The sequence below is a fragment of the Narcine bancroftii genome, chromosome 4 (assembly GCF_036971445.1).
Source record: "Narcine bancroftii isolate sNarBan1 chromosome 4, sNarBan1.hap1, whole genome shotgun sequence".
NCBI lineage: Eukaryota > Metazoa > Chordata > Chondrichthyes > Torpediniformes > Narcinidae > Narcine > Narcine bancroftii.
The window spans coordinates 238,755,158-238,770,855 of NC_091472.1; the positions used below are offsets into that span (position 1 = coordinate 238,755,158).

At 39.0% G+C, this 15,698-nt stretch overlaps 2 protein-coding genes across 2 annotated transcripts in view; both read right to left on the reverse strand.

Annotated features, from left to right (window-relative positions):
• The window catches only part of LOC138761753 (protein unc-80 homolog), a 335,004-nt gene that overhangs the window by 246,145 nt on the left and 73,161 nt on the right, over positions 1–15,698 (reverse strand). Inside the window, 2 exon segments of the mRNA XM_069934449.1 lie at positions 7,949–8,083; positions 10,662–10,923. Coding sequence (XP_069790550.1) covers positions 7,949–8,083; positions 10,662–10,923 — 397 coding nt within the window.
• LOC138760072 (centrin-2) lies at positions 3,303–4,024 on the reverse strand. The gene has a single exon (XM_069930494.1). The coding sequence runs from the start codon at positions 3,905–3,907 to the stop codon at positions 3,395–3,397; it is 513 nt and encodes a 170-aa protein (XP_069786595.1). The 5' UTR covers positions 3,908–4,024; the 3' UTR covers positions 3,303–3,394.

Sequence of the window (15,698 nt, forward strand, 5' to 3'; positions counted from 1 at the left end):
AATAAATTCATGTAAATTAATCTGACATTCCAAGGAACTGATGATCTATATCCTGTTGAAAGAAGATGGCTCTATCATCTTCCAAAATTATCCAAAATCTGGAATGGTTTCTGTAGATTGAACGGGAATCTAGTCAGAAGTCGAAGAATAGGACTGAGCTAGAGATAGGACAGAGAATATTGTATAGATAGGAGGACTTTATTTATGGAATAAAAATGGATAAGATGGGCTTGTTCAAGTTTATTGCTACATGTACCAAGATGCAGTCATAGAGTTTGTGTTGCGAGCAATCCAGCAAGATATCTCAGCCATCTAAGGCACTACAGAAGTGCAGAGTTATAGAGAAAGATTAGTTAGTTACAAAATTAATAGCTTTACTATTGTGAGGTTCGTTCAGGAGTCTGATAACCAGAGGGAAGAAAACGGTTCTTGAATCCAGTGGTGCATAAGTGGTTGTTTTCCCTGTTGAAGGAAGATGAAGGGTGACCTGTTACAAGATTACAAGAGCCATGTTTGGATAGTCAACATTTTTCTCCCATAGTAAAGGTGTGAGAAACAAGGTTAAAGGCGAGAGAGATGTATTAAGAAAATTTCAGCAGAATCTTTTTAAAATATACACAGCGTTATCTCAAGAACACATTGAGCACATCAAGAAGACAAAGGAGATAATTGTGGACTTCCAGAGAATTAAGGATTACTCCCCATAACATATCAAATCCTCTGACATAGAGAGCGGGGAGCACAAAGTTCTTTGGTGTCCATTTAAAGGATGACCTATCCTGGACACACACCTCCTATTCATTAGTTAGAAAGCTGCAGCAGCGCCTGGAATTCTTAAGGACGTTGAGGAGGGCAAGGCTACCATCCTAAGAACAGCACAATAGAGAGTGTCCTGACTGGCTGCATCAGACTGTGATACAGTAGCTGCGAAGCATCAGATTGGAGGTCAGTACAGAGGGTGATTTAAACTGCTGAGAAGATCACTTGGGTCTTCCTTCCCTCCATCAACATTTACAGGGGGGAGCAATGCTTAAAGAGGGTTCAGAGAGTCATTTAGGACCTTTATCATCCAGTTCACAGTATCTTTGAAACACTACCTTTAAGGAAGGGGTACAGGAGCATAAAAATCAGGACTGCCAGGCTGGGAAACAGTTTTTTTTTCCCAACAGGCAGTGGGACTGTTGAACAACATCAGAAACTTGGGGGGGGGGAGGGGGAATTAAATATTTATTTTGGATCGCTGTGAAAAATGTCGTTTGAGTGTAAGGTGCACTGTATGCGTGCGTGCTATGGTCCATAGATGCCCTGTTACATCAGGTTATATAGGTATATGAACAATCAGGTGACAATAAACCTGAATTTAAATAATGCCAGAGGAGGTGGTAGAATCAGAAATAATTACTGTGTAAGACATTCCGAAACAGATGTTTAAATAGGCAAGGCATAAAGCTATGCAGATATAGTCTTATTGCTGGTAAATGGAATTAGTGTAGTTATAAAACATGATGGAATCGACATGGTTGGCTGATATGTCCACTTCTGGGCTGAACAACTCTAAAGAAGGGAAAATAACCAGCAAACTATCACCCTCTTAGACTGTCATTGGGAAAATGCTGGAATCTATAATATAGAATGTGACATCAAGACACTCAAGAGATTAATATGAAAATGCAGAGACAACATAGATTTACTTTTCTCTTTTTAATTTTTTTTTTTTACTGAGTTTAACATATAAGCTTACATACAGAATTTTAGAAAAGAAAGCACATTACAAATCATTTGTATACATGTAACCACACAAAAAAGAAAAAATAGATTAAACTAAGTCAAGAATTTCTTAATGAACATAAGAAACAATAATTCAAATTGATCTTTTTAACCATCTTAAACCTGTTTGCTGAATTACGCCAAATAAAAAGTGAAAAGGGGAGAAAAAAAACCCTAAAAATTACATTTAATCTACCCCCTCCCTTTAATCAAGGTAACCTTATATAATAAATAAACATTAAAATGTAGATCCAATGGTGACCCCCCCCCCCCAACCCATTGGATAGTAAATCTCTGGAGCACACAATAATTCTAATTCTTCTAATAATAATATAATTCTAAGAATGGGCCTCACAAATTTATAAACTGAAACTTTCTATCTTTAATATATCTAATTTTCTCCAAACTTAAATAGGACATTACATCATATAACCACTGTGTACGAGTAGGGGATGATTCATCTTTCCATTTCAATAAGATTGCTCATCTGGCCATCAATGCGGTAAGAGCTAAAACTTTTTCCTCAGATGCAGACATAGGTTTATCTGGGTCATGAGAAAAACCTGACAGAGCAATTAACAGACAAGGTTATAAATTAATCTTAAGAATTGTTAATAAAGTTTGGAAAATGTCTTTCCAGAATCTCTCTAAATTTGGGCACTCCCAAAACATATGGATCTGAGAAGCTTCAAAAATTTTACATTTCTCACATAGTGGATCAATATCCACATAAAAATAAGATAATTTAAGTTTGGGCATGTGTTCGATGTACCACCTTAAATTGTAATAATCAGTGCCTTGCACAAAATGAGGAATCATTAATCAAACGAAGAGTAGAGTAGCAATCTTCATCTGAAAATGTTATGTTCAAATCTCATTCCCAATCATCTTTTTTTTCAGATGCAATTTCATATCATTTTATTAGTAAACAAAAAAGATTTGACACCATCTGTTTTTCAGCAAAAACACCGCCAATAAAAGTTAATTACTCCAAAATTACCACGAAATTCTATAGAAAATGCTGAATGTGGGATATGTGGTCTTTTAAATAAAATTGTACCCAGCCCACAGTGAACAATAAAGATTTAAGGAACAGGAGTGAACATACCACTAGAAAACAAGTGATTTCAAATGTTTACAAATATTAACTGTCATCAGGTTTATCCAGATATAATACACATTGATCTTAAATACTGAACTGTTGTATCATAGTATTTCATTTTCATCATAAATTTTAATTGAACTATTAATTTCCAGCATCTCAAATTACATGTTTTACAAATAGAAATTGAATACAACAAATAGGAATGTAACTGTAAAGTTATGATTTCTACAGAATTCTAACCACTTAAATTCTGAAATAGCAACAAAATTATTTATTTCCCCAGGGACCGCAGAAAATGAAGATGAAATTTCTTTCTATGGCAGGGATACAACAGTAAATAATTGATATAAATGAAGGATAACAAGTTTCAATTGCTTGAATTTATATTTTTGGGGTTTATATTAAATAAATGATACTGAACACAAAAATATAACATGCCTCAAAGAATTTTTTTCATTCTTTATTACTTAAATAAAAACAAAACTAACTCTAATTCAAGACACTAGAACAATATTATAGAAATTAATAGAGGCTTGTCTTTTTCATAATCCGCAAAAATTCCTGTTCATTTATCTCACCATCACCATCCCGGTCAGCTTCATCTATCATTTCCTGCAATTCTTCATCTGTCAGATTTTCCCCTAATTCTTTAGCAACCCTTTTCAGGTTTTTGAATGATATCTTGCCTGTGCCATCATCATCAAATAACCGAAAGGCCTTCAAAATTTCTTCTTTAGAATCTTTCTCACTCATTTTCTGAGCCATCATAGCTAGGAAGTCATTGAAATCAATGCTACCAGATCCTTCCTTATCAATGTCAGAAATCATCTTTCTAATTTCTTCCTTTTTGGGTTCAAACCCCAAGGCGCGCATGGCGACCTTGATTTCTCTTACATCAATAGTTCCAGTGCCATCAGTGTCAAACAAATCAAAAGCTTCTCTAATTTCTTGCTTTTGTTCTTCTGTGAGTTCAGGTTTCGGCCCAGATTTTTTGCGTTGTGCGGATCCTACAGTTTTTCTAAAATTAGAAGCCATCGCGTACAATTAAACTATTTAAAACAAACGGTAACGCTGTAATTTCTACCAACTGCTTTTCTCCAACGTAAACAAACTCTCACTTAGTTTCCCAGACAAATCATCACACTCATTCCCAATCATCTTGATCGCAGCCATGGAGACCGATTTTAAAATCAAACAATTTATTATAAATACATGATATCAGTACACAATTAAAATAAAACTCCCAAGTTAAAAAATAAATCAAAAATTTTAGTATTTAAAATTCACAGGAAATCAGAAAGCTTAGACTGAACAAAATGTCTAATTTGTGAATATCTAAAAAAATCTGCCAGAAAGATTAAATTTAGCTAATACTTATTCAAAATAGGCAAAATTATCTTGAATAAAGAGATCGTTAAAACATTGGATGCCTAATCTATGCCATTCCTTGAAACCTGTGTCCAGCAAGGTCGGCTGAAAAAAATGGTTATCTATAACTAGCCAAGGAAAAACCATTAAGCTCAAAAAAATCCTAAATTGAGCCCATATTCTCAATCCATTTCTCATGAACAGATAATGTGTCAATATAGAGAAGGAAAATGGCAAAAAGGATCCTAAAATTGCAACCTAAGAAGTTTTTTTTTGAGAATTGCAGTTCCATTTTGACCCAGAAGGGGCAATTCACTGACTTAACCAAATGTAATGATAAAAGTAAATTATGTATGTTAATCATCCAACAGTAAAAGCTAAAATCTGGAAGTGATAATCCTCCATTCCTTGTTTGATCTCTGAAAAGGAAATCATATTTGACTAATTTGTTGGAATTCTATGGAAATGTATCCAGTCGAATGGAATAGGGGAGAGAAAAAAAAACCTGGACTTTCAGGAAGCTTCAGAGTCAGAATTTATCATGAACAAGTGTCACAAAATTTGTTCTTTTGCAGCAGCAATATCATGCAGTACAGGTGAAAAATTGCAATAAATTACATTTCCATAAATACACCATTTAAAAAATAAGTAAACGTCGAAGTACTCGAGATGGCAGAGGCCGACAGCATCGAATCCACGCTGCTGAAGATCCAGCTGCGCTGGATGGGTCACGTCTCCAGAATGGAGGACCATCGCCTTCCCAAGATCGTGTTATATGGCGAGCTCTCCACTGGCCACCGTGACAGAGGTGCACCAAAGAAAAGGTACAAGGACTGCCTAAAGAAATCTCTTGGTGCCTGCCACATTGACCACCGCCAGTGGGCTGATATCGCCTCAAACCGTGCATCTTGGCGCCTCACAGTTGGGCGGGCAGCAACCTCCTTTGAAGAAGATCGCAGAGCCCACCTCACTGACAAAAGGCAAAGGAGGAAAAACCCAACACCCAACCCCAACCAACCAATTTTCCCCTGCAGCCGTGTCTGCCTGTCCCGCATCGGACTTGTCAGCCACAAACGAGCCTGCAGCTGACGTGGACATTTACCCCCTCCATAAATCTTCGTCCGCGAAGCCAAGCCAAAGATAACTAGTGCAAAAGAGAAAACTGAGGTAGTATCTGTGTTTCATTACCCACTCGTAAACATGATGGCAGAGGGGAAGAAGCAGTTTTTGTACCATTGGGTGTTTTTTTTCAGGTTCCTCTACCTGAAGGTAGCAGTGAAAAGGGATGGTGAAGGTCCTTGATGATAGAGACTGCTTTCTTCAGTCATTGCCTCTTGACAATTAGTCTTAACAAAGTGAAGACTAATGCCCATGATGGTGCTGGCTGAGTTCATAACTACCATAGCTCCTCCATAACAGACAGTGATGCAACCAGTCAGCATGCTCTCCATGGTACACTGTAGAAATTTGTCAGTCTTTGGTGACATACAAATCTTCTGAAATTCCTCTCCAAGTATAGCTGCTGGCAAGCCTTCATGATTGCATCAACATGAAGGCTCCAGGATAATCTTCAGAGAGGATGACACCTAGAAATTTGAAGTTCTTTATCCTTTCCACTGCTGAGAGTTTGATGAGAACTGGTTTGTGTTCTCCTGGCTTCCCCATGTTGAATTCCACAATCAGTTCCTTAGTTTTGCTAATGTTGAGTCCAAGGTTGTTGTGACACCACTCAACGAGCTGATCTACCTTACTTCTGCACGCTTCCTCATTGCCGTCTGTGATTCTGCCAATGACTGTGGTGCCATCAGCAAATTTGTAGATGTTGCACGAATTGTACCTAGCCACACAGTCATGGGTGCAGGAAGAGTAGAGCAGTGGGCTAAGCATGGCATCCTTGAGATGCACCTACAGTGACTGTCAGTGAGGAGGGGGATGTTGTTACCAATCCGCATCTTCTGATAAGTAAATCAAGAACTCAGTTGCAGAGACCCAGGTTTTGAAGCTTGCTAACCAGTAATGAGGGGATAATGGTGTTGAAAGCTGAGGTGTAATCAATCAAAAGCAGACTTATGTACATGATGCTGTTGTCTAGGTGATAGGGCTCACGGGTGAGCCAGTGAGAGTGAATTTGCTATGGAGTGATTGTGGCAATAGGCAAATTGCAGTGGATCTAGGTCTTTTCTATGAGTTAATTCTCGCCATGACCAACCTTTCAAAGCATTTCACTACAGTTCATGTGAGGGTGATAGTCTTGGAGGCAGCTCCCTCTCCTCTTCTTGGGCACCAGAATTATTGATGCCATTTTGAAGCAGGTGGGAATCTCTGACTGCAGCAATGAGAGGTTGAAAACGTCTGTGAACACTCTAGCTTGTTGGTTAGTGCAGATTTTCATTACCCTGCCAGATGTGCCATCAGGGCATAATGCCTTGCGAGGGTTCATCCCCTTGAAAGATGTTGACATTAGCCTCCGAGACAGAGTTCACAGGGCCACCAGGTTCTGCAGGGACTCTTGTCTGTATCGTTAAATTCTTCTTTTCAAAACAAGCTTATCATTAACATCTTTTACAGAAAAAATGATCAACAATGTTAACACAGATGAAATCCAGATAATAGACTAAAAGTTGGTTTACAGTAAAAAAAATAAGCAGGTCCTTCTCAGGTTGGCAGAGAGTGACAAATGGGGGACCCAATAATGTATTTACAATCTGTATTTTTGAATTATCTGTGCAGATTAAATGCAACATTTCTAAATTTGTTGATAATGCAAAATTAACTAGGAATGCGAATAGTGATGAGAATACAAAAAGGCTTCAAGGGGACAAATACAAGCTAAAGAAATAGATGGAGTCCAAGGTAGAAAAAAATCCAGTGGTGAACGGATCAGTAATGCCATGTATTAATTAAATGGTGAAAATCTGGGAAATGCCGATGTCCAAGAAGACCTGGGTGATCTTGTGCTTCAGTCACTAACTTTCAGATGCAGCAGGCAATTTGGAAGGCAAGTGGTTTATTGATTTGGACAACAAGAATATTTATACCTTACTGCTGTTAATGTGGGGCCATATTTACACCACTTGGAGAGCAGAGCAAAATGCTCGCTGTGGAGGGAACACAGCAAAGATTCACCAGCTATTTACGGGGAAGGAGGGTTTTTCATGGATACCCAGCCTCTATCCCTGCAGTTTACAAGAATAAGGATGAGAATGATTTCATTGAAACAAACAAAAACATTTAGAGGCCTGAAATTGATTTCACCATCTTGACATAAGGGATACGTCAATTGGCACTGATATCAGAGGGAGCTGTAATACTCAAATTTATAGCCCAAAAGCTAAGAAGTTAATTGCATTCAAAGCAGAAAAATATATATAAGAAATCAAAAAAAATGATATTGAGGTGAAGGTGATATTGACGCAAGATCTTATTGAATGGTAGAACAGGCTTGAAGATCCAAATGAATCACTTGAGTTTCAATTTCTTATGTTCTATATTGCAGCATAAATTGGTCTGGCACATAACCAACTAGGTGTGCAAATACACTCACTAGTATGGATTTTATTATTCATTATTATAAAAAATAACCCTGTCTACAAGAGACAGGACACAGAAGGATAAATAATTCTTAATTACAGCACGAACAACACCAGTAATGTCAGTATTAAATGTTTTAACCTGGGACAATTAGCCATCTCTGAAAGCTTCCTTTACCTTTTTGAAGATGTTTATTCCTAGATCAGTAGAAAGGTCTGGCACAGCTTGTCTTCTAAGGTTTGTCACAGACAACTTTGAAAATGTTTCAGAACTCTGGGACTTTTCCTCTTCATTGCATTTCAGAGTAAGATCCTTATAAAGACAGTGTCACAGATTACACAGGGAATAGAGGGATTTTTATTGCTGGTTTATTAAGAAACTATTAGATTATTAGAACAGATATTCAATCTATTACAAATAAAACTGGCTTATGGACCTCCAATAATTAACCCTGCAGCAACCTGCAGTCACTATTTCTTATTTTGAATGCAGTACAAGTTTTTCTGAAACAGGTTTCTGAGTTGATTAGCATTTTAAAACAATGCTTTTGCTCTGACCACCACCCCCCCCCCCCCCCCACCCCCTTACCTCTGAATCTTTCTCTTTCCTGGCATCCCAAACCTGTTAAACACTTCATATCAATTATAACTCAAGCCAATTAAATGCAGTATCTATTTACAATGAACTCCTTCACCCATGGATGTTGTCTATATGGCCTTTAATAGGAATCCGCAAGGGAAGTTGGTCAAGAGGGTTTAGTTGCTCAGTATTCAGGATGAGGTAGTAAACTGGATTGGAAATGGGCTCTGTGGAGAAGCAAAGAGTGGCAGTAGATGATTACCTATCTAATTGGAGACCTGTGACTCGTGTTGTGCCCAAAGGATCAGTGCTGTTGTTTGTCATTTACATCAATGATCTGGATGATAATATGTTAAAGTGGATTAGCAAGTTTGCGAATGAAGGTGTCTTGGACAGTGAGGAAAGTTTTTCAAAGCTTGCAGCAGGATCTGGGCCAGTTGGAAAATTAGGCTGCAAAATGGCAGAGGGAATTAATGCAGACAAATGTGATGGGTTACATTTTGGAGGGGACTAATCAAGGTCAGACATGTATGATAAACAGTAGGGCACTAAGGAGTATAGTAGAACAAAGGGATCTGGGACTTGAGAAACTGAGTTACAGGCAAAGGTTAGGACTTTATTTCCTTGAACGTAGAAGAAGAACAAGGAGAGATTTAATAGAGGTATACAAAATTATGCGGGCACAGATAAAGGCAAGTAGGATTTTTCCACTGAGGTTAGATGAGACAAAATATAAAGGATATGGGTTATGGTGAAAGTGGAAATGTTTAAAGGGAACTTCACACAACGAGTAGTGAAAGTGTGGAACAATCTGCCAGGTTAGTGAATGAAGGCACAATTTTGTCATTTAACAAAAAATGTATAGATACATGGATAGGAAGGATATGGAGGGCAATGGTCCAGGTGCACGCCATTAGGACTAAGCAGAGTTAGGCACAGACTAGATTTGGCAGTGCATGAGCCCATGGACAGAAATATCAGTATGGCTATGGTGTGTGGAATTAAAATGGTTGGTCTCTTGAAAATCCTTGCTGTTGTAGCGGAGTGAAGATGCTCAATGAAACTATCTCCCAGTCTCCCCAATTTAGAGGGGGCCACATTGGGAATACCAACTGCAGTAAGAGACCACTACATATTTATAGATGAAGTGTTGCTCACTTCGAGGACTGTTTAGAGCCAACAGAGATGAGGGAAGTGGTACAAGTATTGGACTTCTTGAATTCACAGGGGTAGGTACCAAGGGACCAATGTTTTGGATCAAAAACCCATAACCTGAAGCAAAAATACAAGAAACCAAATTCATTTCAAGTTGCAGAGAGGATGGAAGGGAGGGGAAAAGAACAGGCCGAAAGGAAGGACATGGTCAAAGTTGTCCTTTTCATCCACTGTTTATAAAGCCATTTGATTTGTAGAGATCCCAAGTAATCATGCTACATTGTTCTAGAGATTGTCACAACTATGTGGGCCAAAGGGCTTGCATTGTGCTGTACAGTTCTAGGAAACCAAAAGGAGAATGCTGGAAACACCCAGATTAGTCGTCATCTATGGAGAGAAAAAAACTGATTTAATATTGCAGGTGGATAACAATAGAAATGATCAGCTCTATCTATGGGCAGATAATTAAAAAGTGAGTTAAATCTATGAGAAAAATGCAAGAAATGCTCAATATACTATCATGGTCCAACTTCCTTGAGAAAGAGAAAAGTCAGTTTGGGCGGCGTGGTTAATGTAGCAGTCGTCATGCATGAGTCACACTCATGCAGCACCAGCAACTTTGGGTTTGAGGAATATGTAAGGAATTTGTAGGTTCTCCCAGTATCTGCGTGGGTTTCCTCCAGGTGCTCCAGTTTCCTCCCTCCCTTCAAAATGTACAGGGGCTGTTGGTTAATTGGTATATTTGAGTGGCACAGGCTTGGGGTGGAAGGGCTGTTATCGCGCTATACGTCTAAATTTAAAATTTATGTTTCTTTATACACTACTGGGTTGCTCATTATCAAATACTTTCCAGACATTACGTCTGATCCAAAAAGATCATTTTGAATTGCAAATGATCTTACATTGTTTAATCACTTCTTACAATGCACACAAATATAAAAAGTTGCTTTCACTCCTCAACCACAAAAATAATGGTTAAGCTTGCAAATTCTTAACATTAATCAGATGTCTTAATTATTTTCCCACTACCTCATAGCCTGAAATGATCATCCACCTTTTTAAAAAAAAAATCACCAGGCCTGTGGCATTTTATTTTACAAAACAAATCCATCTTTGTACAGGTGTAACTTTTTGGAAGGCACTGTAATATTCCTACCTGTGTTTTGTGAGTGTTAACCAGAGAAGGAGCTGCTGCCACCATGGAACTACTGCGTGGTCTGGGTAAGTGGCTTATTTCTGGTTCAGTAGGCCGGTCAGGCTTCTCTTCCAAAATTTGTCGAAGTCTTTGTAAATAATACATCAAAGCCCAGTGGATACCTTCTTCAGACCAGTGGGGTTGCAGCAGGCAGCGCAATACTGCAATGTCAAAATAGGTGGCATACCGAGATTTTTGGCTTGGTGGAATGGTTAATGAAGTTCTGTAACAGATGCAGTTTAAGCTATGTTAGAAGGCAAGTGAGAGAAATGCTTAGAAACATATTCAAAATTAATAAAATGGATTTTGAAAATAAATGTAGAGCTGAACTACCACTTCAATCGAAACACTATCGAAAAACTGATACAGTAATTCCCCAATAATCTGCTATCCAACCATTAGATACTGGGTGACTTTTGCTGTGTTCCCTTTTTGCTCACCAGGGCCCCAGTTCCCATGATCACTTCTGACTCACCAGGACCCCTATTTCCATCGTCCCTTTTGACTTGCTGGGACCTGGTACCCCTATCCCTCTCCAACTTCGCAGGACCCCAGTTTCCATTCTTCCTTTGGGCCCAATGAGGTCTCTTGATCCAGTCCTCAATCGAGGGCTCAGTAGTGGAGAGAGTCGGGAACTTCAAATTCTTGGGTGCCCACATCTCCAAGGATCTGTTCTGGAGCCTTCACGATGAGGCAATCACAAAGAAGGCCCACCAGCAGCTATACTTTGTGAGGTGCCTGAAGAGATTCGGTATGTCTCCAAAAACTCTTGTAAACTTCTACAAGTGTACTGTGGAGAGTATTCTGACTGGTTGCACCATTGCTTGGCATGGAGGCGCCAACTCTCAGGACAAGAATAGACTCCAGAGGGTTGTTAACTCAGCCTGCAACATCACAGGCACCAGACTTCACTCCATTGAGGACATCTACATGAAGCAGTGTCTTAAAAAAAGCAGCCTCTATCCTCAAAGACCCCCACTACTCAGGCCATGCCCTTTTCACTCTGTTACCATCGGGAAAAAGGTATAGAAGCCTAAAGATGAGCACTCAATGGCACAAGGCCAGCTTCTTCCCCACTGCCATCAGATTCCTGAATAATCAATGAACCAAAGATACTGCCTTACTTTTTATACATTTTTAAAAAAATTATAATCTCATAAGATCATTATAATATGAATGTTTGGACTATGCTCCTGTGGCAACACCAAATTTCATGACTTGTTCATGACAATAAATTCAGACTCATCAGGGCCCTGGCTCCTCAACTCCCTTTCAACTAGCATAGGGCCTCGGTTCTCAATTCTCCCTTCCAGGAGTTTGGTTGCCTCACTGTCTTTGAACACTCCAGAACCCACCTTCCCATACGCCTTCTGATTTGCTCAGTCCCAATTCTTGTGCTCTATTTAAATTGACCAGGGTTCCATTTCTGATATTCCCTTTAAACCTGCTTTGCTGGGAAAGTTTGTGTAATGTGTATTTTTTGTTTAAAAAGCAAAGTAAAATGTAACAAAAAAAGGAAGAAAAAAAAATCACACAGGATAAGTAAAAACAGAATTCTAAAATAAATGCAGAATTGAATACAAACAGAGCCATACAAAATGCAATGTATATGACAATAAATAATCAAATATCATTAGGTAATAATTGATTTAAGAGGATACATGCCACATTGTAGGTTCGTCTCAGATATAGGAATAAATGAATCACACATAGCAGTCAGGGGAATGCTGTTGCAGCGCCAACAACCGAGATTCAAGTCCGCTCCTGTATGCAAGGAGTTTGTATGTTCCCAGGGTCTCTATGGGTTTCTTCCCATGTTCCCAAAATGTAATGGGTTAGTAGGTTAATTGGTCACATAGTGTATTTCAGAAGCACAGGTTCTTGGCCAGAAGGGTTTGTTAGTGTGAGGTATCTCTGAATTAAATTTAAAAAATTAAAATTAAGTTTTATAGTTGTAATGGATTAGGACAAAGAGCAAAGCTGAACAATAATGCTTGACAGGAAAAGGGCAATTTCAGCAATCTGAGGCAAGACCTCGCTTAAATAAAGTTGAATCAAAGAATGGTGAAAATGTAAAGCCTTTGAAAAGATAATGGTTTAGCTATAATGCAAAAAACAGTCTTACAACAGGGAAAGGAAGAGCAACCAAGTTCAGGGCTCATGTGTGATAAAGAAGCTTTAGAGTAGGATGAAACAGAAAATGGGTGAGTGTGGCAAGAGATAATTAGGCCGAATATAAAAAAAGTATAGGGAAGAAGCAAATAAGAAAATGAAGTAAGAGACAGGAGGAGAATAGCTTGGGCTAAACATAAGGAAGAATGCAAAGATTTTATTTCCATAGGCATGCTCAAAGTAAAGGACATTAGAGGAACTGTTAGGTATAAGCCCGCCCTCTGCTGGACATCATGATGCCCATGTCATGATATCACCCTTCCCCGTGTGTCAGTAACCATGTAAATCCAATAGAAATAAAGGATGAGAAAGCATCACGTTTCCAAGTCTTAATTGTGTAAGTACATACACAACAGTGGCGACGAAGAGGAAAACGAACCTACACATATTCCATGCACCAACAGTGAGAAAGAAAACAACAAAAGGTAGAAAACAACTACCTAACAATCCCAACAAATTTCCGCCAAAAGATCAAGGTAAAAGTGTACCAAGATGGCTGCAGGAAAGTTCAGGGAATGCAATGAAGTAGAAGAAAGTTGGGATAACTACATAGAACGGTTTAACCTCTACAGCATAGCCCACAATATTGTGGAAGGTCCAGTAAACCACAAACATGCCCTCTTCTTCAGTATAATGGGCAGCAAAGCATTCGACATCCTTAAGATCTTGCTCTCCACGGAGGATCCAGGGACGAAGACATTCAACTAATTATGCACAGCTCTAAGGAACCGTATAAGCCCCAAACCACCAGTTATGGCAGAAAGGTAACGATTCTATGAAAGGAGACAAGGACTAGAAGAAACAGTAAGTGAATACCTGGCATCGTTGCCCAAACTGGCGGACCACTGTGATTTTGAGCAGTTTCTAAATCAGGCATTACAAGATAGATTAGTGATGGGGCTGGCAAATCACCAAGCAAGGCAAAAATTATTAGGAATGGATCAAGACGTTATATTACAGATTGCATACAGGGCTGGCTGAGGTCTAAAATAGCAGATAAAAACTTGGATGTGGGTCAAACAGACATACTGGTCGGGAGGTCTTCGCGTCAACAATGCTTCTGTTGTGGGATATACAACCACTGACCAGAAAACTGTTTCTTCAAAAATTCTAAATGCAACCATTGCAAAACAGAAGGACATATCAAAGCGCAGGTGGCCTACAAATAAGCAGGCAGCTAAAGTCAAAACAATGGCAGAGAGAGACAACCTAGCAATGATGATGCTAACAGCCCAATGCTCCTGAGATATTACACATTCGAGGAATAAATGGAGGTAACACAGCAATCTTTATACAGCTAAAAATAAATGGACACCCCCGAAGATGGAGTTAGACACGGGGCAGAGGTTTCCCAAATACCATTACACGTAAAGGAATGCTTGCTACCACGCCTCCCGGTTAAAAACAACTCAAATAACTCTAAGATCTGTTACAGGAGACAGAATCAAAGTGTTTGGAAAAAGTACGGTCAAAGTACAATACAAACAGGAACCAAAAACAGTCTCTCTCTACATTGTAGATACCCAGGAACCAGCACTTTTCGGAAGAAATTGGCTACAACGCATTCTCCTAGACTGGCTGGAAATCAGTTCAATACTAAATGTAAACCACACAGACACCTCCCACCAGAACTTTGCCAAATCCTCAACAACCACGAGAATTGGGGAAAATCAAAGGTGTTCAAGCCAAACTGCAATTAAAAGATAACGCAGAACCAAAATTCTTCAAAGCCAGAACAGTCCCATTTGCTCTGAAAGGGAAAATTGAGGCTCAATTAAACATGAAGGCATATTAGAACTAAATCAATACAGCGATTGAAAAGCAAACAGTGAGATTCGCATTTGCGGCAATTACAAAATCACCATCAATTCATCACTCAAAATGTCCGAACACCTCATGCCCAAGGCAGAAGAATTGTTCCAAGCACAAAAATTCACAAAACTAGATTTGTCACAAGCATATCAACAGATTGAATTGGACAAAAAAAATCAAGGGAATATGTGACAATCAATCCCCATCTGGGATTATTCACCTACACACCTGCCCTACGGAATATCAGCAACACCTGTGATTTTTCAAGCAACAATGGACAAATTACTACATGGACTCTCAGTTGGGTGTTAACTCGATGATATTATCATCACGGGCTGAAACGACAGTGAACTCTTACAAAACCTTGAAAAGGTTATAACCAGACTACAACAGTATGATTACGAAAGGACAAATGTGTCTTCATGTGCCCTAGGTAACACATCTTGGATTTACAATCGACAATGAGGGGGCCCAAATGAATCCAGCAGGAACGGAAGCCGTTCGCAAGGCCCCATACCCAACCAACAAATCGGAATTACAGTCCTTACAAGGCCTTGTTAATCTCTACCAAAAACATATCCCTAATATGTCTACACTATGCAGCCCGTTGAAACATTACTCAAGAAAGATCCAACATGGTATTGTAACACAGAAACTAAAAACAGTCAATCAACTACAGGAAATACTAACATCAACAAAAAAGGTGTTGATGCACTACTCCTAGTAAAGAAGTTACACGAGCCATGGATGCTTCACCAGTGGGACTAGGAGAGGCACTATCCCAAATCACAGAAAAAGGTGAGCAACCAGTAGTGTACGCTTCGTTAATATAAACCACAAGCGAACGCAATTACACCCAACTAGGAAATGAAGGATTGGCAATAATTTTTGGTGTAAAACAAAATTCCATGAATATATTTTTGGAAGAATATTCACCCAGATCACAGACAACAAGGCTCTTGGTTTAATCCTGGGGCCACACAAAAGTATACCAGTATTTGCTGCAGCCAGAAT

Excerpts from the sequence above, each read along its gene's own strand:
- LOC138760072 (XM_069930494.1), bottom strand. The coding sequence starts at position 3,907 with ATGGCTTCTAATTTTAGAAAAACTGTAGGATCCGCACAACGCAAAAAA.